The sequence below is a fragment of the Anguilla rostrata genome, chromosome 3 (genome assembly GCF_018555375.3).
Source record: "Anguilla rostrata isolate EN2019 chromosome 3, ASM1855537v3, whole genome shotgun sequence".
In the NCBI taxonomy this organism is placed as follows: domain Eukaryota; kingdom Metazoa; phylum Chordata; class Actinopteri; order Anguilliformes; family Anguillidae; genus Anguilla; species Anguilla rostrata.
In genome coordinates this window covers 27252507-27280353 of record NC_057935.1, presented here as the reverse complement: position 1 = coordinate 27280353, position 27847 = coordinate 27252507, and the positions used below count along the sequence as shown (strand labels likewise).

At 41.5% G+C, this 27847-nt stretch overlaps 1 protein-coding gene across 6 annotated transcripts; it reads left to right on the top strand.

Annotated features, from left to right (window-relative positions):
• Window positions 1–2761: 2761 nt before the first annotated feature.
• On the top strand, window positions 2762–25907 carry ap1s2 (adaptor related protein complex 1 subunit sigma 2). Of its 6 annotated transcripts, XM_064327066.1 has the most exons (8): window positions 2762–2915; window positions 4602–4780; window positions 7992–8100; window positions 8472–8609; window positions 10141–10171; window positions 12860–12886; window positions 18751–18813; window positions 20796–21013. In XM_064327066.1, exons 2-7 carry the CDS (start codon window positions 4602–4604, stop codon window positions 18801–18803), a joined length of 537 nt encoding a protein of 178 aa, XP_064183136.1. In that variant the 5' UTR covers window positions 2762–2915; the 3' UTR covers window positions 18804–18813; window positions 20796–21013. The 6 variants fall into 6 exon arrangements, with proteins under 6 accessions (XP_064183136.1, XP_064183138.1, XP_064183134.1 ...); XM_064327068.1 differs by lacking the exon at window positions 12860–12886; XM_064327064.1 differs by lacking the exons at window positions 10141–10171; window positions 12860–12886 and having other exon boundaries at window positions 20796–22401.
• Window positions 25908–27847: the final 1940 nt, after the last annotated feature.

Here is a 27847-nt window from a genome sequence, read left to right as displayed (position 1 = left end):
CTTTTAGATTGAATATGTTGTCAGTTTCTGCACTTTCTCGGAATGTTTTAGGCATTGGCTGTTGATTGCATTGTGTATCTGGTGAGCCAGTGTTTGGTATTATTTATTTTTAGTTATTCAGTCATACATTTCATGTATCCCGATTTCCCTATTCTCAAACCGTTTCAACAAGGCTTTTGCCATGCTCTGTTTTTAACATGAACTGTGCCCTTAAACCATTGTCACACCATTCCCTGAGCTGTGTCAGCCCAGCAGTATTTGGTAAGATGTCCATCTTCGGGTACAAAGATTTGTTACAAAAATTGAAGTACTGGGAATATGACATAGCAGAATACCAACTGTCCCATCTTGTTTAACATGGTTCAAATTGGAGTTTTATTGGTAGGTCTGAACCTGTCTCTATCATAGTGTTTCTTAGAAGCGCAGTGTAGCACATCAAGCTTGTGTTCTGTGCCCTCCCCTTCCCCCGTTGCAAAACCCACACCTTAACAGGTGTCCCCCATGGTTCAGTCCTCGGTCCTCTCCTCTTGTCAGACTCTTGATTCTATCATCTCCCCCCGTAGCCTGTCTCATCACTGATGACACTCTTTCTCTCATTCCACCTCTCTACTTCACTTGTCTTAGCATACATATCAGGTTGTCTACAAGTAAATGGTAAATGGACTGCATTTATATAGCGCTTTTATCCAAAGCACTGATGCCTCGCATTCACCAGAGCAATTAGGGGTTAGATGTCTTGCTCAGGGACACTTCAACATGCCCAGGGCAGGGGATCGAACCGGCAACCCTCTGACTGCCAGACAACCGCTCTTACCTCCTGAGCTATGTTCTCTCTCTCAAGCTGAATGGCAAATCATTTACTAAATCTCAACTTAGCTAAAATTTAGATACTGTGCTTCCCAGCTAAGTCATCCCCCTTGGTGGACCTGTCCCCTGGATGGCACCACAGCTCTCCAATCTGCCAGGAATCTTGGAGTGGTACTGGACAACCACATGTGCCTTTCTGAGAATATCATGGCAGTTTGTTGGGGATGCAGATTCTTCCTGTATGACATCTGAAGAATCCACCCCTTCCTCACCACTAACTTCGTCCATGCACTGATCATCCATCTACTGTCTGGACTACTGCAATTCCCTTCTGGCTGGCCACCCTGCCTCTGCCATCACACCTCTGCAACTCATCCAAAATGCTGCTACTCCCCTGATCTATGGCCTCACCAGACTTGATCACATCTCTCCCATTTTCATCTCCTTCTACTCGTTACCTATATCAACTTGCATAAAATTCAACATCTTGGTGCTAGCCTATCAGGCATGTAAAGGGACAGCTCTATTATATCTTCTAAAGATCATCAGGGCCGTCTGAGTAGTGTAGAGGTAAAAGCACTCGCCTACCACCACAGAGACCGGGTTCAATCCCCGGCAGTGGTACTTCCGGCTTGGTCAGACGTTCCTATGAACACAGTTGGCAGTGTTCTCGGGTGGGAAGCCAGTGAGGGTATGTGTCCTGATCGTTGCATTAGCGACTCCTACTCGTTGGTCGGGGAGCCTGTCCAGCAAGGCGAGGGGGGGGAGATAGCGTGAACCTCCGTGCGCATTACGCTCTCCCAGTGAAACTCCTTGCTGTCAGGTGAAAAGAAGCGGCTGGCGACTCCACATGTATCGGAGGAGGCATGTGCTAGTCTACACCCTCCCCAGACCAACAGAAGGATAGTGCATCGATCAGGACCGTGATACACACAGGGAATTGGTATAATGACTAAATTGGAGAGAAAATGGGAGAAAAATGGCACACAAAAAAAGATCATCAGGCTCTATACATCTACCAGAGCTCTCCATTCCGCTTCCTCTTGGGATCTGGCGTTCCTGCATGTCTGCATGTTCTGGTCATGTCTACTGTCTCTTCTGGCCTCCTGGTGGTAGAATGAGCTTCCGACTGCAGGCAGGACAGCAGAAACCCTACCCATCTTCCAATGCAGACTGATGACTCACCGCATCATGGCTCCTCTGAGCCGCTTTAGATACCCTTTCTTTTATTCTTTTGTTCTTTAGATTTTCTTTGGGATAATGTTATAGGAATAGCTGTGTAAAGACAGGTTTAGTGGTATTTTCTTTTGTTGCAGAACAAATTGTCGTTTGTTAGGTTAACATTACACTTATCGATTATTAATGGGCCTCTGTGTCTTCTTGATGACACCCCTTTTTTGTATTTCGGAGAGTAACACTGATGCGCTCCACTACATGCGTCACTCTGGATAAGAGCATCTGCAAATGATTTTAATGTAATGTAATCGATTGCTTCATTATTGATAACATACTTATTGAGAAATATGTGTAATTTTGGTTTTTTCTATATCCGCTATAAAACGTTCTATTATACCTCACAAAAATTGTGAAATAAATTGTTTTAATAATTCTGTGTTCTCAACCTAAAAAATAAAATCCTAAAAAAAATTTTCGAGTTTAATTGCTTACTGGGCGTGATCTGAAAACCATGTTAACGTCTAGACACCATGCACAAGAGGCCGTGAACGGACAGTTATGGTTGCTACGTATCAGAGGCGCTCTTGGTAATTTCGAGATCTAAGATCAGCTTGCTGAACACAAACTGTTTACTGTACACTTTTTATACTGATCTGGAATCAGTCTTTTAGGGAACAACCGAACGTACCCACCACGGCCTGAACAGTAGAACGCTTTGTAGATGTAGGCGGGAATAACGGAATTATTGAACCAATGAAGAACACAGAAGCTATTCGGTTAACCAATGAAGAAATAGCGGCTTCTTGATAGTCGTAAGCGATTCCCACAGATGAAAAGGAAGGTGAGCGGAGCTGAGTGTCTAGTAAATACTGAACTCTTCAGCAGCATATGCCCACGTTTCGTGCATCAAGAGGCTAAATACAGGTTTCAAGGTAAGTAGTTTGTTACTCTGTACTTATTAGTGGACGATTTTATTTCGAAAAATTGGAAAATATAGCACTTCAATATTGTCTGTTAAAAGTCTAGACCTAGCAATTGCTTGGTTTTTAGCTTGCTCGCTAGCTAGCTGGCTTGCTCGTGTTAATTAGCTAACATAGGCTAGCTCGATAAATAAAAAATTAGAAGAAAAACGAGCACACGAGGTAATTTCACCGGCAATAGTGTACACAACATTTATCTAGCGACCATGTTTACGTTTGTTAAGTTGCACTAATGAAAGGTTGTTTATTTTCTGAATGTGGAACTAGCTAGCTAACTAGCTAGCCCTGTAGGGATGGGCTGTAATATGTGCGCGGATGCTCCAGACGTGAGCAGCGGATCGGTGTACCACTCGCTCAACACGAGTCCAGTCGTACAAAGCCAAATGTCTCGCTAAAGTTCATGTTGATTTTTTATTCTTTTTACAATATAATGAATAATTAATTTTGACTCGACATAATTAGTGACATTAATATTGTTAAAAGAAACCACAGACCAAATGAGTTTTATCTAAGAAACGCCGAAGCAAAATGTATGAAAACCCTTAATAAATAATAGATCTACATTATTTAAAGGTCCAGGGCTATAGCTAAGCGTTTGTTAGCTCCCTCGTTGAAATCTGCGTCGGTCTCGGTTTAGATTATCTCGTTACATTGATTGTGGCAAAGATTTGTGTGTACTGGACGTGACATGAGTGAAAGTAACCGTTACCTTTTAATTTTATTTTATGATCTCTTTTATTTTCCCCTTTGCGATTTTATTCTGTTGTAATTGTACATTTCAGTGCTTTTTCACACCATGGCGATTTTAGTTATATATTTTTGCAGTCTTGCTACAATTTCAAATGAATGTATAAAAATTACGTATTTATTTGTAATTAATTGGCACGGTCTGACAGGATCACGTCCGTCGTTAGCTAAACGCGTGGTGAATAATTGGCAACGTAGACAGCTTTGGCACCAGTTTAAAGAAGAGAATCTAGAACATTGAAAAATGAAATTGTATCAATTTACCAATGTGATCTTTTAAGTCAAGGACAAAAGAGACGGACGAGTGTGTGGTGTAAAAAGGCTGTTTAGCAGAAAGGAATGCAGAGTCAACTCATTTAGGTTTCGTATCCACTACTGTATTCACTCATTTGTACATTGTGGCGATTGGTATGATACTGATGTGTTCAATGACATCTCTGTCGAAGTTTAAAGAGCTGTGAGTCTTTTATCACTCGTGACACAGCTCAGCACATGCCACTATACTGTAAGCTGAACAAACTTATAAGCACGACACTGCACGGCTCCATCATAGTTCCTTGAATGACTGGGTGATCCTACATTGTGATCCTTCATTCTGTGTAACATAATAATGTTAACAGTACTACTATAAGTGAAACATATAATTATTGTCATTTTTATAATGAGGGTGGTTATGATAATGGTGGTGATTGTTGTTGTTATTGTTGTCGTTATTTAAAAAATTTTCACTGATTTATTCAGTGCACAGTGTTTTATTGTCCCAGCTCTCTCACAGTAGTATGGTGATTTGAAAGCGAGCTGTACTGTCAATCCTGTAGCTCCCACTCACCTGCATGCGTGGCAGTGACGGAGTGTCCTCTGTAAACCACACCCCGCCCCGACCCCTTTCAGATGCAGTTCATGCTGCTGTTCAGCCGGCAGGGGAAACTGCGGCTGCAGAAGTGGTACGTGCCGCTCTCGGACAAGGAGAAGAAGAAGATCACCCGCGAGCTGGTGCAGACCGTGCTGGCGCGCAAGCCCAAGATGTGCAGCTTCCTGGAGTGGAGGGATCTCAAGATAGTTTACAAAAGGTCAGCCCCGCCTCCGTCAGGCCCTCCCTCCACCCAGCTGCCTCTAGCATGTCGGGGGGTCGGGGGGCGGAGATGACACTCAGAGCATGGAGAGCGCTCGAGAGGATTCATACAATGTGCACTTCATCACAATGCAGCCAGCAGACATGCAGTGTCCCCTCGCTGCCCGCCAGCCACCCCTGTCGGAGCAGCTGATCGCTTGCCAGTGTTTTCCAAACTGGCACTACAGCAGTCCCCGAGCAGACAGGCGAGGCGAGGCAGTTTCGATGAATTATTGAGCGGTCCCGACACGGGTAGGCTGCCGTAGTGCTGATTTGCAAAAGGCTGGCAGAACAACAGCTGGCAAAGGCTGCAGTCTGATGGTGCTGGCTTGCTGGGCAGTAATTATTAAATCAATAGGATGAAATATTAAAGGAGTGAAAAGTCTTGACACAGGCACTCGGGGAATACGGGTCTAATTAATGCCATATGTTTGTGGGTGGTAGACCAGAGAAGTGTTGGTTTTATACTAGATGCAAAAAAATAAAATGTTGCCTCTTTTCACCTGTCATGTTTGGTAGTGCAGTGATTTCCACAACTCCTCAGTGTCATCTATCAGAGGGGACACCAACTTTAAGAATGTTTTGCATTTTGGCCAATTCATTTAAAACGAGTTGGCATTATTAATAAGTCAGACACACAATGCAATTCTTGGCAATCAGACACACTCCACTAATACATGCTATTTATGTCCACCATGGATTTCAGTCCTTTACTTCGCAACTGTAGTAAAAAATGAAAAATGCATGATAGTGGTATTCAGCTGGCTAAACCACCATGTTGTATCTTTTTGAGTGCTAGTCCTAATGTGCATGAATGCTGTTCTTTATTCAGTAATATTATACTAAGCAACTTCTAAACTGTATCATTTTCTAGCTTTAAATGTGAGTTTATGAACCAGCTACGAAGTTGTTATACCTTACTACTGTTAGTTAGACCACTTATAGAATGGGTGACAGTAGCACCCATCTCTTTGTTCATGAATTGAAGTAGTGACTAACATGAGACAAACATGAAGGCGTGAGGTTAATTAAATGTATGGAGTGAACAGTGTGAGGTTAGCATGATGGCAGAGATGTGGGAGCTTACATTTTGGCTGATTATGTAAGTTGCAAGTGTTCAGTAATGTGGTTGGTAACTAACTTGTACAAGTTTGTACTTGTACAAGAATGCATCAGACTCCTGTGCTGCCTGAATTTTCAGCTTTCATCAGATTGGGAGTGCTTATTTTATGTAAGCAGTCAAAATCAAAAAGTGTGTTGCTGTTGTTGTCAGTGGCCAGGGACATGATAATTTGTTTTTCATTCAGGATAAATGTATATTTTTGAAATTAATTTCATTTCTCTTTTCTATGGGGTAGATAAGTACTGCAACTTCCCTTTTGATGTTTACTCACTGTTTCATGGTTCCACTTTTGGCATACAGGACATTTGTTGAGTCAAATATTAAGGCCTCTGTTAAACATTGTCTTTCATTCGAAATTGCATTTGTCGTGAACTGTAAGTAAGGATGCGAAATTCTAAGGAAACTGTTATTGTGTGCAGGATTTTCATGTCATATGTCAGCTTTGTTTATAAGAGAAGAAGACGGGGTACTTTCACATGGGTGAGGGAAGGATAAACGAGAGGTTATATTTGCGTCATTCTGCAGTTACCTTGCCAACTAATGAGCTAGCTCTGGAAACAGGGAGACAACACTGACCCACAGTGTTCCAGACTGTACTGTGACCGTGCACAAGGTTCCCACTTGTCCTGGAAAACCATGAAAACCTGGAAATTTATCGACTAGTTTTCCAGTCATGGAAAACACCTGGAAAATGAGAATTTACAAAATGTCCTGGAAATATTTGTGAGGTCCTGGCTATAAGTCAAGCTATTAAACAGTATATTTAGAGCTGAGATTGCATATTTTTCTGTATTTTTCCCTGCTTTTCTCATTTTTATTAGCTGCTGAGATTACACGGCAGCATAAAGTTTTGAATGGCTATGGTACTTGCACATTGCCCCCCCCCCCCACCCCCCTGTCCACCACTGGCTTTGGGCTACCATTGTCCATGTTTCATATCAAATCATGGAAATTGTCCTTGAAAAGTCCTGGGAAATGATTTCCTAAAATGAGTGGGAACCAGGGAAGAGATTTCCCCATCAGTCAAATGTAGTGGGGGAATACAAGTGCTTTGGGTCCTTTTTTACCAGGGATTTGCCAACTAGTAGCTCTAGTATGTTAAAGGGAGGCATGGTGGTTTTTGTTTTGCATGGGGCATGTGCTAAGTGTGGACAATCAGGGATTTTAAACTCCTCCTTCCTGGGGGGTCGGATTTAAAATTAAAATAAAATGTCAAGAGCCATTTTCTGCATGGTATTCATTAACAAAAAGTGTGAATGAGTTGAATTGTTCATGCTTGAAAACAATGTGGATGCTTCTTAAAACACACATTGCTACTACTTCTTATTTTGTCACTAGTGGGAGATTTGAGGAAACTTGCAGATGCAGCCATGGGACTATGAAAGCTGTATGTTCTTGAAGAATTTCATCAATGTCATGGTCACTGTACATATGAAGAGAACCAAGGGAGTCTCCTCTTGCGTCTGTCTGCAGAGAAAAGTCTAAACAGGGAATTTTCTGAAAAGCTGCCATTTCAGCTCACTTTTTGTTCCGTTCTCATGCGGACAGGCAGAATGACTTGCTAATTGTTGCTTATCAAAAACCTGTTGATAGAAAAGTCATGGCCTTGGTAGCAGAGTCTGTTGCCTAGATCCTGCACGACTACTCCCAAAGTGAGTGATGGCAACCTCACCGCACAGCACTGTGCTGAAGTTCGAGAGCCACAGTAACGGCCCTTTTGCGAGCTCATCCTGTCGTGACGATGTTCCAGGAGAGCAGTCCAAATCCTCTCGCTGGAACAAAGGCAGACTATGACATCAGCAGCCTGGTGAAAGGCATGCTGTGGTCACAACTTCCACAACAGTCCACCAGTTTATTGCTTTGTTTTTTTTTTTTTTTGTTTTTTTTTTAATTTTACTCTGAATCTGACGTGAAAATGCAACATTTTTAAGCATATGAATCCTTCATTGATTGAAACCATATCCTTGCATTATGGTCCTTGTTCTCGTTTTGTCGCTACCATCCACTGCCTGTATAACTGTTGAGAGGGCGACCCTTTGCTTTCCAGGTACGCCAGCCTGTACTTCTGCTGTGCCATTGAAAACCAGGACAACGAGCTCATCACACTGGAGATCATCCACCGATACGTGGAGCTGCTGGATAAGTACTTTGGCAGTGTGAGTCACCTCACCCTTTTAACATCCGCGACAGTTCATTACTTTATGCCAGTTAAGCTCGGGTGATGGCAGTTCAATGATTATTGCTTGATTTATTGCATAAAATTATTACTTTTTTGAGTCATAGTTTAAGAAGCTTTTACCATGTGCAGCTGTCGCACCCTGAGAAGCAAACCATGGTGGAAAAATAAGCCCTTTGCCGGGTCAAAAAAGTTCTTGGTTTGTAAAGCTTTAGTGTTTGTCACTTGAACTGAAATTGGAAGGCAGACAGGTTCAGATGAAGCCCTCCATCTGCACTGAGTGTGGAAGCCACTGCTGTGTATCCATAGCGCCCCTGTTTGTCAGTGTGCGTTACTGCGGTTCCCTCACAGGTTTGTGAGCTGGACATCATCTTCAACTTTGAGAAGGCATACTTCATTCTGGATGAGTTCCTGCTGGGCGGGGAGGCCCAGGAGACCTCCAAGAAGAACGTGCTGAAGGCCATCGAGCAGGCAGACCTTCTGCAGGAGGTAAGGCCCTCACTTCTCTTACCTTAACCCTAATGGCGTCCTGGAGGCCCGGATTCAGAGCCTTCACATTTGTCACCCGTGGTGAAACGTGATCAGAGGAAGTGGCTGTCAGTCTGGCCCTCCCGAGCCTCCCGATCGAATTTGTGCCTCTCATTGGCCTGAGCGGATAATGGCAGTGTTTGTTTCTGTTAGTACTGTGGGAGGAATGGACCCTCAAAGTTGGGCCTTCACTCTGTCCTTATTTTATCTGGAAGAGCTGGAGCGCTCTCCATAACTGCTATGTCTGTCTGTCTGTATACATTCCCAAACAGGCACTGCGCTTCCGTTCATACACCAGCCTTACACTTCATGTGCATGCATACATACGTATACAGGGTCCAAAATTAACACTCGCCAGTCACCAAATGCGGGTAAATTTAGTCTTTGGCGAGTAAATTATGGAGACCACCCGCCACTCTGGCCGGTAGAAAAAAAATGAATTTCCTACACGCACTGGAAAAAGATTCTGGTTTGCTGTCACTTCAGTCTGCTAGATCTTGCGTTAGTCATCAAACCGTGCAATTTTTTGTTACAGTACGTGAGGTACTTGTTGTCATCCAGGCAGTTGAAACATACCCAGCCATGTGGGTGAACTTCAGGGCGAAGAGACCACTAACGACAAGTTAGCTAACGTTAACGTTTGGTTACGGTAGCTAACGTTAGCTAAGTTAACAATAATTAGTCAGCTAGCTAACGTTTAAGCTATCATTCTGTCATAGCTTAACGTAGCTATAATATAACGTTAGCTACTTGCGGTAGCTAAGGGAAACGCGTTCAGGATATTATAACTGAATTTATTCCTTCAAAAGTGTGACGCTTTAGTGTTGAAACAGTTGAATAATTATTTCTGCATTCTGTTAATGTTAACTATTATTACTGCACACTACTATAATATTGATTGAGAATCGCATATGAGACCAAGATGTACGCTAAATAGTAATAATAGCAAATTGCAATAGTAAAAAGCAATTCATTATTTTTGGCTGGTAAAAAAATCTGTCTGGCCGGTAAATTTTTTCATCTACCAGCCACCTTGGCAGGTAAGCCAAAAAGTTCATTTTGGACCCTGCGTATATACTACTCGTATACACATGTGCATACACACAAACACACACACACATATGTATATAAAAGCGTAAGACATCCTCTCCGTATGTGTTAATGTGTATAAGACGGTATTGTTTTTTGTTTACTCTTTTTAATGCAGTGTAACACAAAAGTCAAGCCTTCGGGTATACAGAAATATGTACAGTTTTTTTTTTTTTTAATATTACAGTGAGACACTTGCATAATAAGAATGAAATCCATTATTCACACTGACCTCTTTATTGGTAAACGATGGTGAATTCTTTATCATTTGGATTTTTTGCTTTCCTTCTTGCTTCCAAATTGTGCCCATTGTACCACAACAGAGATACTGACTACTACATTACTGGAACTTAAGTGGTCGCATACATTTCTCTCATTCTTTACTCTCGTTTCTGAATTTCAGAATTTAGACTTACAGATTCGGCTCTTTCCAGGTACAGTCCACTAATACTAACAGCCAGTTAATCATGTGAATCCCTTAGAGGTTAGCCTGTTAGCTGTAGCTGTGTCCACTGCCAAGTTAATCACCACATACAGGCCTCCACATGCCAGTAGCCACGTAGATGCACATTTCAAATGTGTGAAGTAATCTTTGTTCAGAGATACCTTACAGAATGAAATACATATGGTAACAAAAACATGGAAATAACAAATAGTTTTAACATCTAAAAAGATTCTGATAATAATTATAGGTGCCTTGAGATATTACAACAAAACAAAATACTTTGCGAAATACATTGTATATTTTACATATTTATTATATTTTACAGTAAATTCCATTGTTGTAAGGGTAAAAGAATTAGAAATTAAAAACATGGTTTCATTTTGAGTTTTTAAACAGCGTAAAGGTAGTTACTGGCATGAGGCAGACCAGTTTGAAAAATACTTCACATTTTTACACTCCTAATTCTGTGTAATAAATCAACACTAGCTAAGACTGTATGTGCAGAACATTAGCAAACATTTCCTCTTAGGAATATATAACCATTGTTGGCGCAAACCTCAGAATGACACTGAATGTGTTCTGTAGTCTGCTACTGGCAAACACAGATTCGAAAGGTCCTGTTAGTAATATTCCTGTAATTCCCTGTTTAGTAATAGATCTTATAGATTTGGCTGATGTTGATGTGATTGTGACATATTAGATTCATTCCTGATTAATGTTGTAGTCCCTCCAGTTTTTATTTGTTAATATTTGAACAGAGGCAAAAAGCAAAATCAGTTAGCAATGAGTTGGGTATTCATATTTGGTGGAACTAAAATGAGCTGTCAATCAAAATATTTTGCTTCTGAAAAAACACAATGTTTGGCTCAAATCGGTGATTCACCCTTTCATTTAGTAGCCCCATTTATTTTTAGTTCAATTTTTAATTCAGACATTCTGTTCTCCAATCACTGAGAAAATAGTTCCACAGCCTGTTTCTCTGCTGCAGATTTTTCAGCATTGAGCAAAGCAAACCCTGACATCATGTATTGTTTCAGATCCTCAAAAGGCTGAGTGAATCTCTATACCAGTTTTATTCAGTCCCAAGGCACGCTTGCCTAAAAAACAGGGGACATGTGTATTCAAAACTTACTTGCTTTGTTTTTAGCTGTTGAGGCCACGGCTTTATACACTTCTTTATACACTAAAAATAAAATAATTCATTGTCTCAATTTGGCAGCTTTGCTTTAGCCAAATGTGTAACGGATAAGTCCGCTGTAAATTCCTAGCATAATAGCAAAGGCGCTATGGCTACCTACATAGAATGATTTCCTGTTTTATTTTTAAATGTTCTGAAATCATTCGGGGGTTGTTTTTTTTAGATGTGGTCATGCCTGTTTCCATTTTGAAATGAGCTGAAGGGCGACAGGCAGGCAGGCGAGCAGGAGGCCGCGATGGGCCCAGGAACAAAGCATAGTACTGTACAGCAGAGAACAAAAGCAGAGCCCTGACCTAAATGTGCAGTCCGCTGAGCGGAAGGCAGGAGAATTACAATGGTTTCTCATCAGAAAAACAGCCTGTCCCTCTGCCTTTTAACACTTCACCAGCTCAGCGCTAGTGTAGCGTCTTCAGTCGTGCGTGCTTCTGTGCATGCGTGCGTGCATGCTGTAGGGCTGACCATTAGAGTTTTAATGTATTGTACAGAAAACCTGTAGTCTTTGTTGTCTTTTAGCAGCCGTAACTGGAATATACTGAAATATATTGTAAATATGGACTTTTTTGAAATGTGATAAATATATTTCACTGTTCTGAATTTTAAAAAAACGTTTTTTGCTATATATGAAATTTGATGTAAATAGTATATGAAATTACACAATAATTTGTGTATTTGCCCATGTAGTGTCAAGCCTTGCAATATCTCTAGTCTCTAACAAGAGCTAGTGGCATCACCCTGGTACTGAATCGGTTCTTCAGCTTTCCTTTGTAGCATAAGTTAATGGTGGCTAACTTGCTAACAGATGTTAGTGATGTGATTCCAAAGGCAGTGTAATATTGCATTTAAATGGGATGTTTAATGTAACATCTTATTTGAAAAAATAGAGTGGAGAGTGGAGCCTTTGGGATGGACCCTAAGCGAGTGCATAAATGGAAGGGGCCAAAATTAAACAAGTATTGCACAGGCCAAATGGGTAAAGCGGACATGATGCACGAGTTCAGTTCTGTGTCAAAATGGTTTTATTAGTATGTGTAGAAAAGTATGCTATGCGGAGTGTAGCAATACACTTTAATAAATGTATTTTCAATTCTCCTAGGCTTTTATAATAATCTGGGTTATCTTTTGGATAGGAAATAATATTTATCATCCATTTTTAAAATGTTTCTGGATTGTCAAAATCTATATACTGTTTTGTATGTGCGGCAGTTTTAATGTCAGTAGCCTAGCTTTAGAATGCGGTGTACCCATATCAGTGAGAAACCCTACTCTTTAGTACAGGCTTACTTGTGTTTGTAAGCAGTTAAACAGAGCAGCTATTGATTGACGTTTTATGGTAGATTTTATTTTGGTATATTTTCAGCTTCTGTAAGGGGTAGCTATATCTGATACAGGTGGGAGTAGTGGTGTGTTAGGTGTAGTGCAAATCTGCCATGTAAATAATCTTTGCTGCCAGTTGTCACTGTAATCACTTTTTTCTTGTAGCATCACAGGCTGTATTGGAAAACATAGGTTGGTTACTTTTTTTAAATCTGTGTCGTGTGTAAACATTTTAGTCATAGTTTAAATTCTTTGAGCTTATACCATAGTTGTGATACCTACAGTCCTTACGTCCCTCCACTTCCTATAGCTTTTCCACAGTGTGTCATTCAGTCAAATTTGTGTTTTTGTGTAGTGTAGTGCGACTATAGTCAAACCTCTTTTTAGTTGTGTTTGTTTTTGTTTGTAGTTTGTCATCAGTGGTTTAACTTTCGCACTTGGTTGCACCAGGCCCATATTCATAAAGTGTGGCAGAGTCAAAGTGTTTTAGGATGAGCTTTTTATTTTAGCTCATAATGAATAAGGTCAGGAAGTGGACCGAGAGAACCTGGTCCAAGATTGAAACTCATCATTTGAGACATTTTATGAATATGGACCCTGGTCTCCTTTGGCAAAGGTTTCTCATCTCAATTGGATGTCCTTATAAAATACAGGGATAATAAAATCGGGGGATTGGACTTTTATTTTATTCTCTCTTGAAAAATGTAGGTACAATTAACCAAAAAAGAATTTACAGGAGCATTTTGGGAGTGTTCAGCATCCCTGGAGCAGGCAGAGGAAGTGGTTGACTCTGACTTGCCCAGTTTTGTCTTGTGTTGAGCCAGACTGAAGACTGGGGAGGTCTGGCTTCTGAGGATATCTAGCGCAGAAAAAGGGGGCGGTTCCTCTGAAGGTTGTTTTCCAGGCTGTTGGTAAATACCAGATGGCCCAAAGAGGCAGTGTGGTCCTGAAGAGTGCGTGATGCAGTTTGGATGCACCACACTTTGATACTCTCGGCTTGTGTGGTGTCCCAGTGAAACACACAAGGCTATATCAAAGTGACCAGGCTTTCAAAACACCTAAATTGCATGACTTAGGGAAAGCCTTTTTGAAATGATTTATGCTCCTTATGATAATTTCACCATCTTTTTTCCTTTCAGTTTGCTGTGTTTTTTTTTGTTTGTTTCTCTCTCTCTCCCTTTTCTGCATGGTGAGAATATTTTTGTGAGTGCTTTTCAGATTGGAAGAATCACTCTTTACCTGCCCAGGGAAAAGTGATTGGGGTTTGTTTCTCTGTCTTTGTTAACCCCGCTGTCTTCATTCATGGTGAATTCATGCATTTGACTGTCAGATATGGGGCACCTAAATAGGGACTGTGATTGGTTCTCTCAGAAAGTAAGTGCTTGTAACTGCTGCCCATCATTCATGTGTCACCTGTGCAATCTGGTCCAGCAGTGCTCTTGCTCACACGCAGGAAAGAACACCATCAAATTTTAAGGAGCTTGTAAGGCTGGCCATTAAACAGATCATGCTCTAGTTATTTGTATTATCATCTGCACATGGCACAGATTTCCATTCTTCTGGGGGATTTTTTTCCTTTAATAAAAACCAGTGCCATTCTGGTGAAATTTGATTGTCCCAGGGTTCTGAGCCATGAGTGGTGGTCGTTCTACAGAAGAGGATGTAATCAGAGAGGCCTTTTTATCGGACCAAAATGAACCAATGTTCATTAACATTTTAATGGAATCTTTCCATTATTTGCCTTCTCTTCTCTTACAGATGACATGCCTGAACTCTTTTCCCACCTTCCTACTAGCTGCTTTCTGGATCCCATCCCTATGCCTCTCCCCTGGCCAATCTCTCCTGACATCCTCCTGTTCAACTCCTCTCTGGTGAAGTCCGCTCTGTCCACTGGATGTGTCCCAGCTGTTTTCAAGCAAGCTTGTAGTACCCCCCTTTCAAGAAACCCACCCTTGATCTAGGGTCATCCAGAACCACTGTCCTGTCTCCCCTCTTCCCTTGCTCTTCAAAACTCTTGATGATTGTGCAGTTTTCAAACAACTCTCCTTTTCTATCACATAACAACCTTGCGGACCCTCACCAGTCTGGCTTCAGTGCTGGCCATTCTGCTGAGACTGTCTTTCCTCCAGTCATGCTGCAGTGGCAGCTTCTTCTCTGTTTTTAACCTGCTTGACCTCTATGCAGTATTCAACGCTGTTGACCACCAGCTCCTGCAGTTTTCCCTGACTACCTTGGTACTTGGGGATTTGCCTCACAGCTGTCAACTGGTTTGCTTCCTCAATTGTCGCTCCTTCGAGGTTGCAAGAGGGGTGCAATTTTGTGACCTCAGGAACTTTTTAACAGGTGTCCACCAGGGCTCCTTCCTTGGCTCTCTCCTCTTCTGTAGCTGTACCAATTCCCCTAGCACTGTCATCTCCTCCCATAGTCTTATAATTCTCACGCTGATGACAAACAACTGTTTCTCTCCTTCCCCTCCTTTGCTGCACTGGTCTCGCACGCATCTCAGCTTGTCTAAAAGATTTGTCAACCTGAATGTCATCAGCTTAAGCTCCCCTTAGCTAAAACTCATAATTGATACTCTTCTTCCCAGATAATTCTTCTCCCCTGCTGGACCAATCCTTCACCCTAGATGGTACCACAAGTGTCAGCCCCTTCATCTGCCCTGAATTATGGAGTCATACTTGACTGTCATAACAAACTGTCCCACTCCTGGATTTCCCCTTGGTAAATAGTTAGTGGCAGGGGGAAGTTCCATGTAAGTAAGTAGTAGAGTAAGTAGTGGCGGCTTGAAGCGGCAAACTGTGGTATGTACATGGTACAGCCTACAACTTACCAGGTGAAAACATAACTACATGATGTCAATTTTGTTAAATGGCATCGCTGAGCCTTTTTCCTCTTCGATAGAGATCTGAGTCTGAGGTTTAATAGATTTTTCTTTTCTCACCACCTAGCCGTTAGTCCAGGCTCTGATGATCTTCTGCCTTCTGCCCTCCTTGCTAGCCTCATCTGATCTGCAACCTCCCCAGACATGGCTATGTCACTCTCCTTTTCATCTCCCTCCATTGGCTACTAATATCGACTTACATCAAATTCAATACCTTACTGCTAGCCTAACAGGTAGATAAAGGGACAGCTCCATTTCATTTTCAGAAGATTATCAGACCCTACTGTCACAATCTGGCTCAAGGGCCATGACAAAAAGGGAGATGCACACTGACGCATTTAAAAGCAAATTCACATTTATTTGAAATAACCTAATTATACCAAAAACAAAACAAACATGGGGTGTGAAAGTCAGCATTATCAGTAGTGTAGGTGAGTGGATGTATGAAAGGTATGCTGAATTAATGTTGTATGGTGTGAAACCATAAACACAGCCAACACCAAAACAGAAACCAAACAGTGGGGAGAGAGCTCTCCCTCAAACTGGAAACAGGCATCTTAATCTCTCTTCAAGCTCTGAACACAGGTGCTCCCAATTGTACCAACGACCCTCTGCTCTGCACTTCAGGCACCTGTGAACAATACCACAATGAGCAGCACGGGCAGCAGAGTAGGGGGTTATCACACCTCCCCCCATAAAAACAGGGTCCCAAAGGGATCCCTGGAAACAAAATTACAAATCATACATCACCCATAACACACAACGTCTCCTGCCGATCCCACCTCTTTGACCTGCTACTTCTGTCCAACTCAGCAACTGGTACCTGGAAGCAGATTAAGAGGTGAATAGAAAACAGAACAGAGGAGTATATAATACAAGTAAAATCAAGTCAAACAATCAAGGGCCAAGTGCCATTATTTGAGCCTTTAATGTGCAAAATGTCCAAACGGTACAACTGAAGAAAGACACACACCAGCCCCTAGTCTGGGCACTGAAAAAACCTCAAAGAACTGTGAGAGCAACATGTTCAGGGAAGTCCCCATTAACACACATGGCTGAGCATTCCAGCATATACATAGACCAGTCTCCTTTTTGGCCACCTAGATTTCAGTAGAACATTGCATTTTGCCCACAGTCCTCTTCCTTTACCCGGAGTTGAAAGCATTTCAATGCAATCTACAACCTGTTCCCATATTTTTAACATGGTCCTTCTCCTCCTTAAAAACACTGTACTGTGACATTAAAACTTCACTCATTGGAGTATAACTGCACAACAAAATGCTCTGCCAAATTCTTCAAAGAGAAAGTCCATAAACTCTCCTATAGGAGTTCCAAATGACTCTGGCTCACCAAAACAGGCCACAACTGTAGACCAAAAATCAGTGTTGACCACAAGTGCACACTAAGATGCAATAATTTGCCACATCACTACCAATCCAGCAAAACTTAACTGACTCACCCCTGGTCTCCATGCAGGTACTTGTGGTGGGTACTTGTGCACTGAAGCCCGATGGGGCGGAGAGGTGACCAGCAACCTGGCAACCGTTTCGACACCACGGATGTGCCCCCGAGACAAATGCTACAACCCACGTTCACCACAACACTACAAGAAATAAACTGACGAATCCCAAAGGGGAAATGCCACTACAACCTACTATGGGACAACTCCAAACTGTGTGATTGTGCACCAAGTTATCAACACACCCATTCCTTTGGACCACTCAGCAGAAGCCAGTAACAGAAGCCCAATTCACTCTCCCCACAACTCAGGTGTTTGTCAGAAAAACGAAATAAATATCAAATCATGCGTCAGTGTGTCTCCCTTTTTGTCATGGCCCTTGAGCTCGGTCGTGACAAGTGGGGGTTCATCCAGAATTTGAACCCAGGACCTCTCACACCCGAATCAAGACTCATACCCCTAGACCAGAACGGGCAGCAGAGTAGGGGGTCGTCACACTACACACCTACCAGACCCCTCCATTCGGCTACCTCTTGGTGTCTAGTGTCTGGCATCCCCCCCACACCACCTCACCTACCTGCACTTCCAAAAGTCACGTCGTCTGTCTGTTCTGGCTCCTTCAATGGTGGAATGAGCTTCCCACTGCAGTCAGAACAGCAGAAACCCTGCCCATATTCCAATCCAGACTGAAGACTCACCTCTTCAGATTGCACCATGGCTCCCCTGACCCCCTTTAGTTACCTTTTCTTTTGCTCTTTCTTTCCTTGGGGTTCCTCTTGGATAATTTTACAGATACAGATATCTGTCTGGTGGTAATTTCTTCTGTCACATTACAAATTAATGTTTGTTAGCTTAATATTGCTTACTATTATTAATTGGACATCTGTGCCTTATTGGTGAAACCACATTTTTGTATTGATGAGAGTTACACTTATGTTCCCCCCTTTGTATGTCACTGTGGATAACAGCATCTGCAAAGTGATTGTAATGTAATATACCTGTGTTCCCTCATCATCACACATTAGGAACTCCTCAGTCAAGTCGACGTGGCTCTTTCAGGCTGCCTTTTGGCAGTCCTCTTGTAGTTTCTGTGCAGCTCAGCTGAACTGCTGAGTGAAAGGAAACGGAGGGTAACTGCATGCTTCTATCTGGAGGGCGAAGTTGCTAATGTGCACCCTCCCAGATACATCAGCAAGCTGCAGGTTAGCAGCTCTGTGAAGATCAAAGAGCTGCTGAAATGCAAAGATGCAAATGATTAAGACCAGCTCAACTTGTGGCCTGAGGTGTGAAAATATGTGCATGGTATTGTGTGTTAGGAAGAATAATGTGTGTTTGTGCTCTCCTGAATTGATACTGGAGGTTACAGCAAAGGTGCAGCTATAAAATATGATTGGGCATTCAAAATTTGGAGGAAAGGGGTTGGGAGGGGGGAACAAATAAATTAAATGAATAAATAAATCCACCTGTCTACCTACGGTTGATGGGTCTGAGGTAGACAGAGTTTTACAAAGGGTTTTCATGATGAAGTTTCAGGGACTGGTGATTGGGTGATTGAAGACTGCTAAAGAGCTCAGAACAGTGCATGGGAACGTGTTTCCTCTGCTGATTGTGTTTCCTGCAGCAGAGTCCATACTGCTATGATCTGGTGGATCATACCCATGTGTCAGTGGGCCAGTTTAAAGTGTAATTCACACTCCAGTCTCTACCCTGTAGGCATGCTGGTTCCCAGTATGGCTTCTGAGTCTTCCGGTCTGTTCCAGCACTAGAAGTACAGAGGTGAATATATTTATGTGAAGATGTATTAGTTCCACCTGTAGTAAATAGACCACATGATGGTAATTGCCCCCTCCCTTCCCCCCAGGCTTTATTAGGAACACAAGACCATTTCTATTCCACTCCTGCTTGGGGGAATTGAAACTGGCCTTTTGCAATTGACAGTTTCTGTCCTTCAGGGAACACGGTGAGCAGAGCTGCTAATCACTCTGACTCAGTTCTGTGTGCGTGTAGCTGCTCATGCATATGCTTGTATGTGTGCTGTCCTTTGTAGCTCTAGAAATGTGTATTATGTAGTCAGATTTAATAAGAGTCTGGCCTGCAGTGTCCCAGGTAAGTTTATGATTGGTAACACTATGCTAAAGAGGACAAACCACACGCTAGTCATTCGATCAGTCCTAATCCGGAACATTTAATGGTGACCAGGGCTCAAAATTTCTTTTACTCTTTTAGTGGTTCTTTATTTGAGTGTAATGTCCGGAGTTTGAGACTGCTGTCAAGTTTAATGTTGGTGTACAGTAGCTGGATGCTGCAATGTTATTACACATGATCTGCAGATTTAACTATATGATGGTAAAGCCTAGTTTATTTTGCTTTCTTTAATGTTGTCTGGTAATGTAATGTTCCTGCACAGGACAACCTGCTCTAACCTAGCGAAAAGGAATGGTTTACATTTGGCGTGTTTTACGGATATGAATATGAATGAGCGCAGGATACATGCCCACCCTGTCCATATCTACAGGGCATGGTGATCTAATAGTGTTTATTACTATTTATTGGTTATAATTAGGTTAAAAACTTCAAAGAAATATTAAGAGGAATTGTCACTTCTGTGGAACATAACCACAACTTGAGTCCTGTTTTTCTGGACCTTTAAACATTAATTGTAGTAGGTCTGCACTGCTCCTACACTATTTTTCATTTCTAAAATGAAGACAGTGTAAATTGCACCAGGACAGCTATTTGCAGTTGCGCGAATAATATAATGGTAGTAATGTTTTGTTTGCATATGTGACCAAAACAGATGGAATTTTGAGCCCTGAAAACCTTTCTCTACCCTCTCTCCTTGGCCTGTCAGCAGCCCATAGCCTTGTTTCTGTGGTTTGCGGTTTGCATGTCCTTCACCTTTTTGGAGGTACAGACACACACTGCAGTAACGGCAAATATCGCTTATTCAACTATTTATTATGTATCACATTACAGTATGTCAGAGAATGCAAATGAATGAATACTGAATTTCTTCACCGTAAACAGTTACTGCTTTTGGGGCTGCTGAGTGGCTCATCCTGTTAAGGCACCCTGTTCCATTGTGTAGATGGGCCCTAGTCTGGTACTGAATCCGGACTATGTCTGTGCAGCCTGTGTCCAACAGCCCCGCAGGATAACATATGATTGGCTATAGCTTCACACAGAGAGGGTCAGCAGGCATGGCCGTCTCTCATTGCTCCCTCCTCTGGTCTATCAGGCACCCAAAAGCTGCATGTGAAGTCTTTCTTCAGTGTGAGTTCAACCTGTGGTCCGCGGTGTGAAATAAGCCGCAGCTTGACATCTGGGGAGAGCACGTATGGTTCTGATTCATTTGTCTGAGCTCTCCTGACTTGATACTGGTGGTTGTAGCAATGAGCGCGCGTGGCTAGTGATAGGATTGGGCGTGCCAAATTGGGGGGAAAAAATGGGGGAAAATGCATTTAAGTTATTAGTTAGCTTGATTGGCTGTGTTGAGGGCAGGAGGTCATCAGAAAAGGCTATGAACTGAAACCCCAACTGTGTCCTCTCTCCCATTACCCCTCTCCACCCCAGTGTGTAGTTCAGCTGTGAGATCTGGAGTAGTGCTAGGTACCCAGACACTTCCCTGTGTGCCCTCATACCCCGTTTCTCCCCGCCCATTATTTTCCTTCTGACTGCGTGAAGTCATTGGAGACCCGGCAGACTTTCTGCACTGTGACTTGAGCGTCGTTTATTTTTTCCACATTTCTCTCCCATAGCTCCAACATGACCATTTTAATCAGCCTGTGTGCTGTGTAAGCACCACTGCTGCCTGCCCTGCATGCAGATCCCTGCCCCCCCACCCCCCAGCACCTGGCTCAACGTCATCCCCCTCAACAGCTGCATCCTGGGACACAGTCAGCCCCCATCCACAGCGAACTCACGCACTCACCCCTCACCGCTTTCTTTCCAGCCAGTCTTCTTTTTTTGTGGGTGTGTGTGTGTTTGTGTGCGCGCATGTGTTATTTTGGATGTCAGTGGGATTCTTACATGGTACTGACTGTCGTTTCATATTATTTGGTTTAGTTAGTAACATGTTTGTTACCGCATCTAAAGAGTACAAGTTTGTCAGAACTTCAGGCATGCATCTTACACAGGGCCCTGGTGTTTCAATGCGTGCATGTTGGGAGGAATTATCATCATCATCTTCAAAGGCATTGAAATGAGCATATCCTGTATAGCTTTTGAGGGTTTGTGTTTTTTGATAGGGTGGCTCCAGTACATATTTTTGAGGGAAAAAAATAGAGGTGCTTTGTAATATGCACGGCTAACCGATTATTAGAGCTTAGTTCTTAAAGTTGAAAGTTTTCACAGCATGGTTAAAATGTATTTTACTCTGAAAAGGTAGTGTAAGTCTCTTGTTTCATATATTGGTTTGATTTATGTGGCTAATTTGTGGTGTTTTACAGGGTCTCCATGTAAAACATTGAGTATGCATATGGTACAACACCCTAAAAATATGTAATTCAGAACAGGTGGAATATTTTTACAGATCGGAATACTTTTACAGCATGAAAAATGGTATGGGTGTTTTTCATTTTGGCACATAAATTACAGTGTAGAGCCTTAAATGTCACACACATGGTCATCTCAGGGTAAATTATTCTTTTTGTCTCATTATTGAACTTTTCAACATTCAAAATTATCTCCCGTTCTAGGGGAAAAAAGTGTATTTTGGCAAAAAGAGGTTTGCATTGGAATTGTTCCTACCTTGGTGAAATAAAACCTTCATGCGCAAGAAACTGTGGCCTCAAATTCATGCAGATTAAACATTATAATTTAACATTGGGTCAGAAGTAATCATCAAACATTTTGGTCTTACCAAAGTATTACTCCAGTTAGAATGAGACCTTCAAACAAGAAAAGGATGCCGTAAATTAATGAAATGTCAAATTGTGAAGCCTCATGTTGGAAGAAAAATCATGATTGACTAGTTGTTTCTGCATGATGTTATTCATTGTAAAACTAGGAGCATAATGCACACATTGTATTACAAAGGAACAGCACAAATTTGGTGGTTACTGGGCATATTAAAGATACAATATTGTATTTTACTGCTTTTTGGTAAACATTAAAAATGAGCTATATACTGTATATGCGTATAGTTATTGCTAACACTTGTGAAATATTTTGCTCGATATGCTTGTGACATCAGTTGAGCTAATAGGAGGCCCATTTTGTGTCTGGACCCGAATCATTGCTGCTTGCAGCTGTTCTGAAATGCAGAATTCTGTTTTCCTCGTTGTGTTAATGAACTTGTGTGGTGACCGGTTTAGTTAATATGTATTTGGTAGTTGTATGGAATAATAAATCACGTCTTTAAGACATGCCTAGATGAGTGAGTCAATTGTTCTGAAAAATATTTGGATGGACCGTCCCATTTTGGTTGACTTTTGAAACCATAATATAAATTACTTTGTTACTCTCTGTTTTATTTTGTTTACCTTTTGCATTTATGTAAATTTGCATACATATCTGCACGCACACACACAATGTCAGGTTACAGCCAGCTGTCTACTTCTGGTCCTGGAGGTTTGCAGTGTTCAGGAATTAGAAATGTATTTCAAGCAGTAGCTGAGTGAAACCGGGAAAAGGGGGTGATTCGGTTTTCCAGTCACTCAGGCTCCTGTACTGTAATTAAGATCTGGAAACCGTGCATCTCCAGTGGACACCATTTGCATTTGACACATTGAATTGCGCCCCATTGCACGTAATGGAAGCCGACAGTTACTAGGCAGAAGCAGGTCTCACGGCTGGCTAAGACTGGATGAAGGCTCATGTGTGCCTCCACATTGAATTTCCCTGGAGGACATCTGCCATAATTAAGATGCAGTTAATTCCGGTTTAACTTCTGGAAAAGGGAAGGCCGCTTTGTGTCAGATTATCTCGGTCTGTCAATGGGAAATGGCAAATCTTCCTGATAATCCTTTGTCTTGACTGAGCATCAACACAGCTGACCCTGAAACCTCCCTTTGTCTACATTTCACATTCCTGGGATTATTTTATTAAAAGGCAGAGTAGAGTTCATATATTATTTTTTTATAATTGTAGTATATGCACTACATACACATACTGTACATCTCCAGGGATACATTGCCTTCAAGTTTATGAAAATGGTCATATCTAGAGGTGTCGTACAAGGCAACACGCTTCCAGAAGGCAAATAAGATATTGTAAAACCTACAACAGATCTTTGACTTTTTCCCCAGAACACATTGCTCGAGCTGAAGGGGCTAGCCTACATTTACATTTTCCATAGAAAGATGCCAAATGCAGAGTTTAGACGTAGTATTTGCCATAAAATTAGTAGTGGTGTGTGCAGAATGAGAGCATCAATGCAGAACATCAGGATAATGACATTTTATGAATACTTTAAATGATGCCAGGCCACGATTTAATAAAATGTGTGTATTCTGCCATTTTTATTTTAGAATGTTTGCCTATTTACCTCATTGGGGTTTATGTGTTTTATATGCCTAAAACCTTTTCTTTTACAATAACATTCGTTTTTACTATGGCAAATCCTGGGACCTAAACCCATTATTTTGCTGGGCACATGGAATATTTGGACAAGAAGATCTGTTTAAAAAGACAAATAAAACTGTAGGGTTTGTCTTTGCTGTATTCACAGAAGCTGCAAAAGTTAAAGTTCTTGTTCCTATACTGTATTATATCAAGCAATGAAATTGAAAAAGGTGAGATTAACATGAAGTTTTCTGTGTAATAAATTTGTTTTACCACCTTAAAATTCCAGTCACGTTTGCTGAATCCAGTGACATTTAAGGCAATCCCAGAGAAGCAGACCAGTTAGCTTTTAATTGGATTTTCTATCCAGCAGGGAAGGGCCAATATTTTATTAATAATTTATGAGTCCTGGACATAGATCTAAGTTGTAAATTGAGAACGATCTTTCTGCGGTGAAAGTGAAATGGTTTATGCTTTTTTTTGTCCCTGTGCACTGAATAAATGCTGACTCTTGTGCTTACACAATTCTCTTTATTTTGTGCTAATCCTCATGTTAGGATGCAAAAGTAAGTGTTGCTGACTATGTGTTTCATCTAGCAGTTAAAGAGACAGCACCTGAAACCTCACACATCCGCAGTATTACCATTCACTGTACAGCATGCAGTTTGAACCATGCAGTACCATCCATCAAATTGGACCACTGGACCTTGTAGCATAGCTTCATTAATTTGTTGATTGTTTTTATTTGACTTAAAAGCAATACACAAATGGATTGAAAGTGTGGTCAATGTGCTGTCTCTTTAATTCTAGTCCAAATGTCTCCATAGTGACAGTCTTGAAATCCAGCATCATCCAACTTAATCCCCAGTAGTGACCATTCAAGTGGTAAATCCCGTCACTCATAGACACACATTTCATCCTCTCCTCTCCTCCCCTGTGACTTCATTCTGTCTCATCTGCAGATTTTGACCCCTTTCTTCCCTCTGGTGTGAGTCTGTGTGGATTGCCCCAAGTGTGTTACATGAGTGTGATGTTCAGCTGCCAGGCTAGTCTCACCCACACTCCTGTTCCTTTCTCTACCTGCAGGAAGCAGAGACCCCACGGAGTGTTCTGGAAGAGATCGGACTGACATAAGCCTGGCCTGCCATCACCAGCTCAGCCACCGCACTCCTCTGCCCACTTGTGTTTCCTGTGTCTGCTAAATGACGTAACACTGTGTTCACAAGCATTTCAGTATTGGGACAAGTCCTGTTCCGCATCATGCCTTTTTCTTTTTTATATTATTTAATGTGTGCTGTACATACACAATGTAGCACTGTACAGAGTGAAAAACTAAGGGAGCACTAGATCACTACCATTATTATTATTAGTCCTAATCAGTAATTTTTCCAATTGCCTTAAGATTACTCCACAGTATTTCTCATATTGCCAGCACCTTGATCAAATTCCATTGACTGCACTTGTGTGTGTGTATATATTTGAGTACGGCAAAATACACAAAGCCCAAAGTTGGAAAAGAAGGCAGGATTCTAAAAGGGTAGATTAAGTCATTCGTATTCAGGTACAGGTATTTACACGTGCTGATTTGTGTCCTTGGCAAATGGAATAAAGGAAATACATTCAAAATCTTTCCCAGATGGGGGACAAACGAGTTACAGAACCAGCCCATTCCATTTACAAGGGATGATGCACATTAAAAAAGAAGACAAAAACAAACAGTATTCTAGGTGAAGCTTCCCATCATTTCCAGGGCACCATTTATCGTTTGCAACCAAAGAAATACTGCGCTATAAATGCAAAATTCCATTCAGAGAATAACTTTCTTGTCTGTGCTGTATTAAATGGGAAGTAGAAAAGGGATTTGTTTGAGACCAAAGAGTATTTTTTTTTTTATTCAGACTTTTACTTTTTATAAAACCTAAGACTCAATATGATTCAGTTCGGCATATCATTAATTTTGTTTCTTTTTTTGAAGATGGAAGCACAAAGTATTTGATTTCACTGCCCAATATTTATATATATTTTTTAAAGGAAATCACTGTGTAAATCATGGTTAGATACTGTACTATATACATGGCCCCCTTTAACGTACAGTAAAACAGAATTTATAATTATGTATTTGGCTCTGGGTAGCCTCGACCTTACTTTGTATGTATTTCCTCTATACTGCAGAAAAGGGATGTGATTCATGTGTGTATTTTGTTGTGCCCACTTCATTTAAGGCATTTCTTACCAACGTTCTTTGTATCTCTTTTACTACTGCCATGTACAGGTCTGTCTCACGTGGAAATGTTGTGTACCATCGCCTCAGTGGACTAGTGCTGCAGTGTTTGGTGTTCAAAAGGAAAATAAATTTGTTTACAATCGTTCATGATCCTTTTTATACCACATCAGCTACAACTGAGCAAAAAATGTCCTGTATCCTCATGGAAATGAATATACTAAAATGTATTTTAAATATGTGGCTTTCTTGGAGTATTAATATATTTTTAATGTATTTCTTAAGAAGTATATTGCAGTATCTTAAAATGACAATAATCTTTATATTTGCCTAGATATTAAATGTTGCAAAATGTGGATAACACATTTACATTTTCATAATTTGGTATTGTAGTATGACAAGGTTTGTATGGATGTATTAGGAAGTTAACAGATGACAATTGAAATGGACAAAACTACTGTCCACACAATCAGTGCTATGGTTTTTTTTTAAAGTAAGTATAATCAAGGTAGGGTAAATAAGGATTGAGATTAGTTTGAATTAGTTTATTAAAGGTTAGGTGTTCTGTCCATGTGCTCTCTGAAGAGATGGGGTTTCAGTCTGAGGTAGAAGTCTGCACATGACTGCTGTTGTGGTGGCGATGGGAGGTCATATTCGGTCACTTACTGTAGGTGCAAGGTTAGAAAAGAGACAAGATTTTGAGTATCAGCTGGATCCGTGCAGAGATGGTGTTGCAAAGCACTCTGTGCTGGCATTACGGAGTGGCCAAGCTGGGGTGTAGGGCTGGATGCCAGAGGGAGCAGATCATTCACGGGCATGCAGGTCAGCACTAGAGTCTTAATGTGAGCTGAAATGGGGACTCAATGGAAGGCATGGAGCAGTGGTGTCGCCTGTGAGAACCTGAGGAGGTTCAACACCAGTTTAGCTGCAACGTTCTGGATGAGCTGCAGGGGTCTTGCGGCAGAGGTGGCAAGTCCGGCCAGGAGTTTGCAATATTTCAGTCAAGAGATTACAGGTGCCCGCAGGAAGCATGGGCATACCCTCCTAATTTGAAGGAGGAACCTGCAGGTATGGGTTACAACGTGATATTTGCTAAGAATGACAGCAGGTCATCAAGGGTTACTCTGAGGCTTTTAGTGGTCCAAATAAAGGAAATGGTGGCTGTGTCCAACATGATGACAGAGAGGTCTTGGAGTAGATGGGATTCCCCAGGTAGGAACAGCAACTCTGTTTTGCTGAGGTTGAGCTTAGTCTGGTGTATTGCCATCCTGGATGTGATATCTACCAGGTGTGCTAAAACGGGAGAGAAAAGGTGTGTCAAAAGGATAAAGGTGATAGGAGAAGCAATGTGAGGATATCTGAGTGATCTGGTGTTGCAAGAAGAGCAGGGAACATAAAAGGAGCTCTGAGGAAAACAAATGATGAGTATGCATGGAGCAGATCTAGATCCTCTCCACTAACCCTGGCAGGAGTGATTCGTCAGATAGGACCCAAACCATGAGAGAGGACAGTCACTTGTAAAAATGGAACTGGTCTATAATCCATTTTCACAAGGGTAATTTTACATGAATTGACATCTCTACCACCATTCCGTTCATAAATTCTTAACTGCAGAAGTTTTTATACAGATCGGTACATATTTGTACGTAGCTAGGTTTCAAATGTGAGGTGGAACTTGCTTAGTACTGGTCCCGAAGTCCCTCTGGTGGCCAGTTTCCTTTAAATCTAGACGCATCTGGAGAATATGTTTTAATAACCTACGTAGTCTTTGGAATCGGTTTAGATAAGGGAGTAAATACTTAAGCTTCGTTTGGGCGTCAGCTCTTACTGGACTTGAACATCATATAAAAATGAATTCGCCACTGAAAAGTCTTGGATACATGCGAAACGTGGTCTAAGTGAAACCTCTCGATACTCCGTTTCATTGCCTTACATTAAAAATGGTGCTTTCCTTTACGTCTTCAGTTGCTTCTGTGCTGGACTGATCTGTTGAGTAATAATTTGTTCCCTCTCCCGGTACCACTCCTACATGTACTTTTCAATGTCTCACTACGCTTTTCAATAGAAAACATACGCGTGGCATGA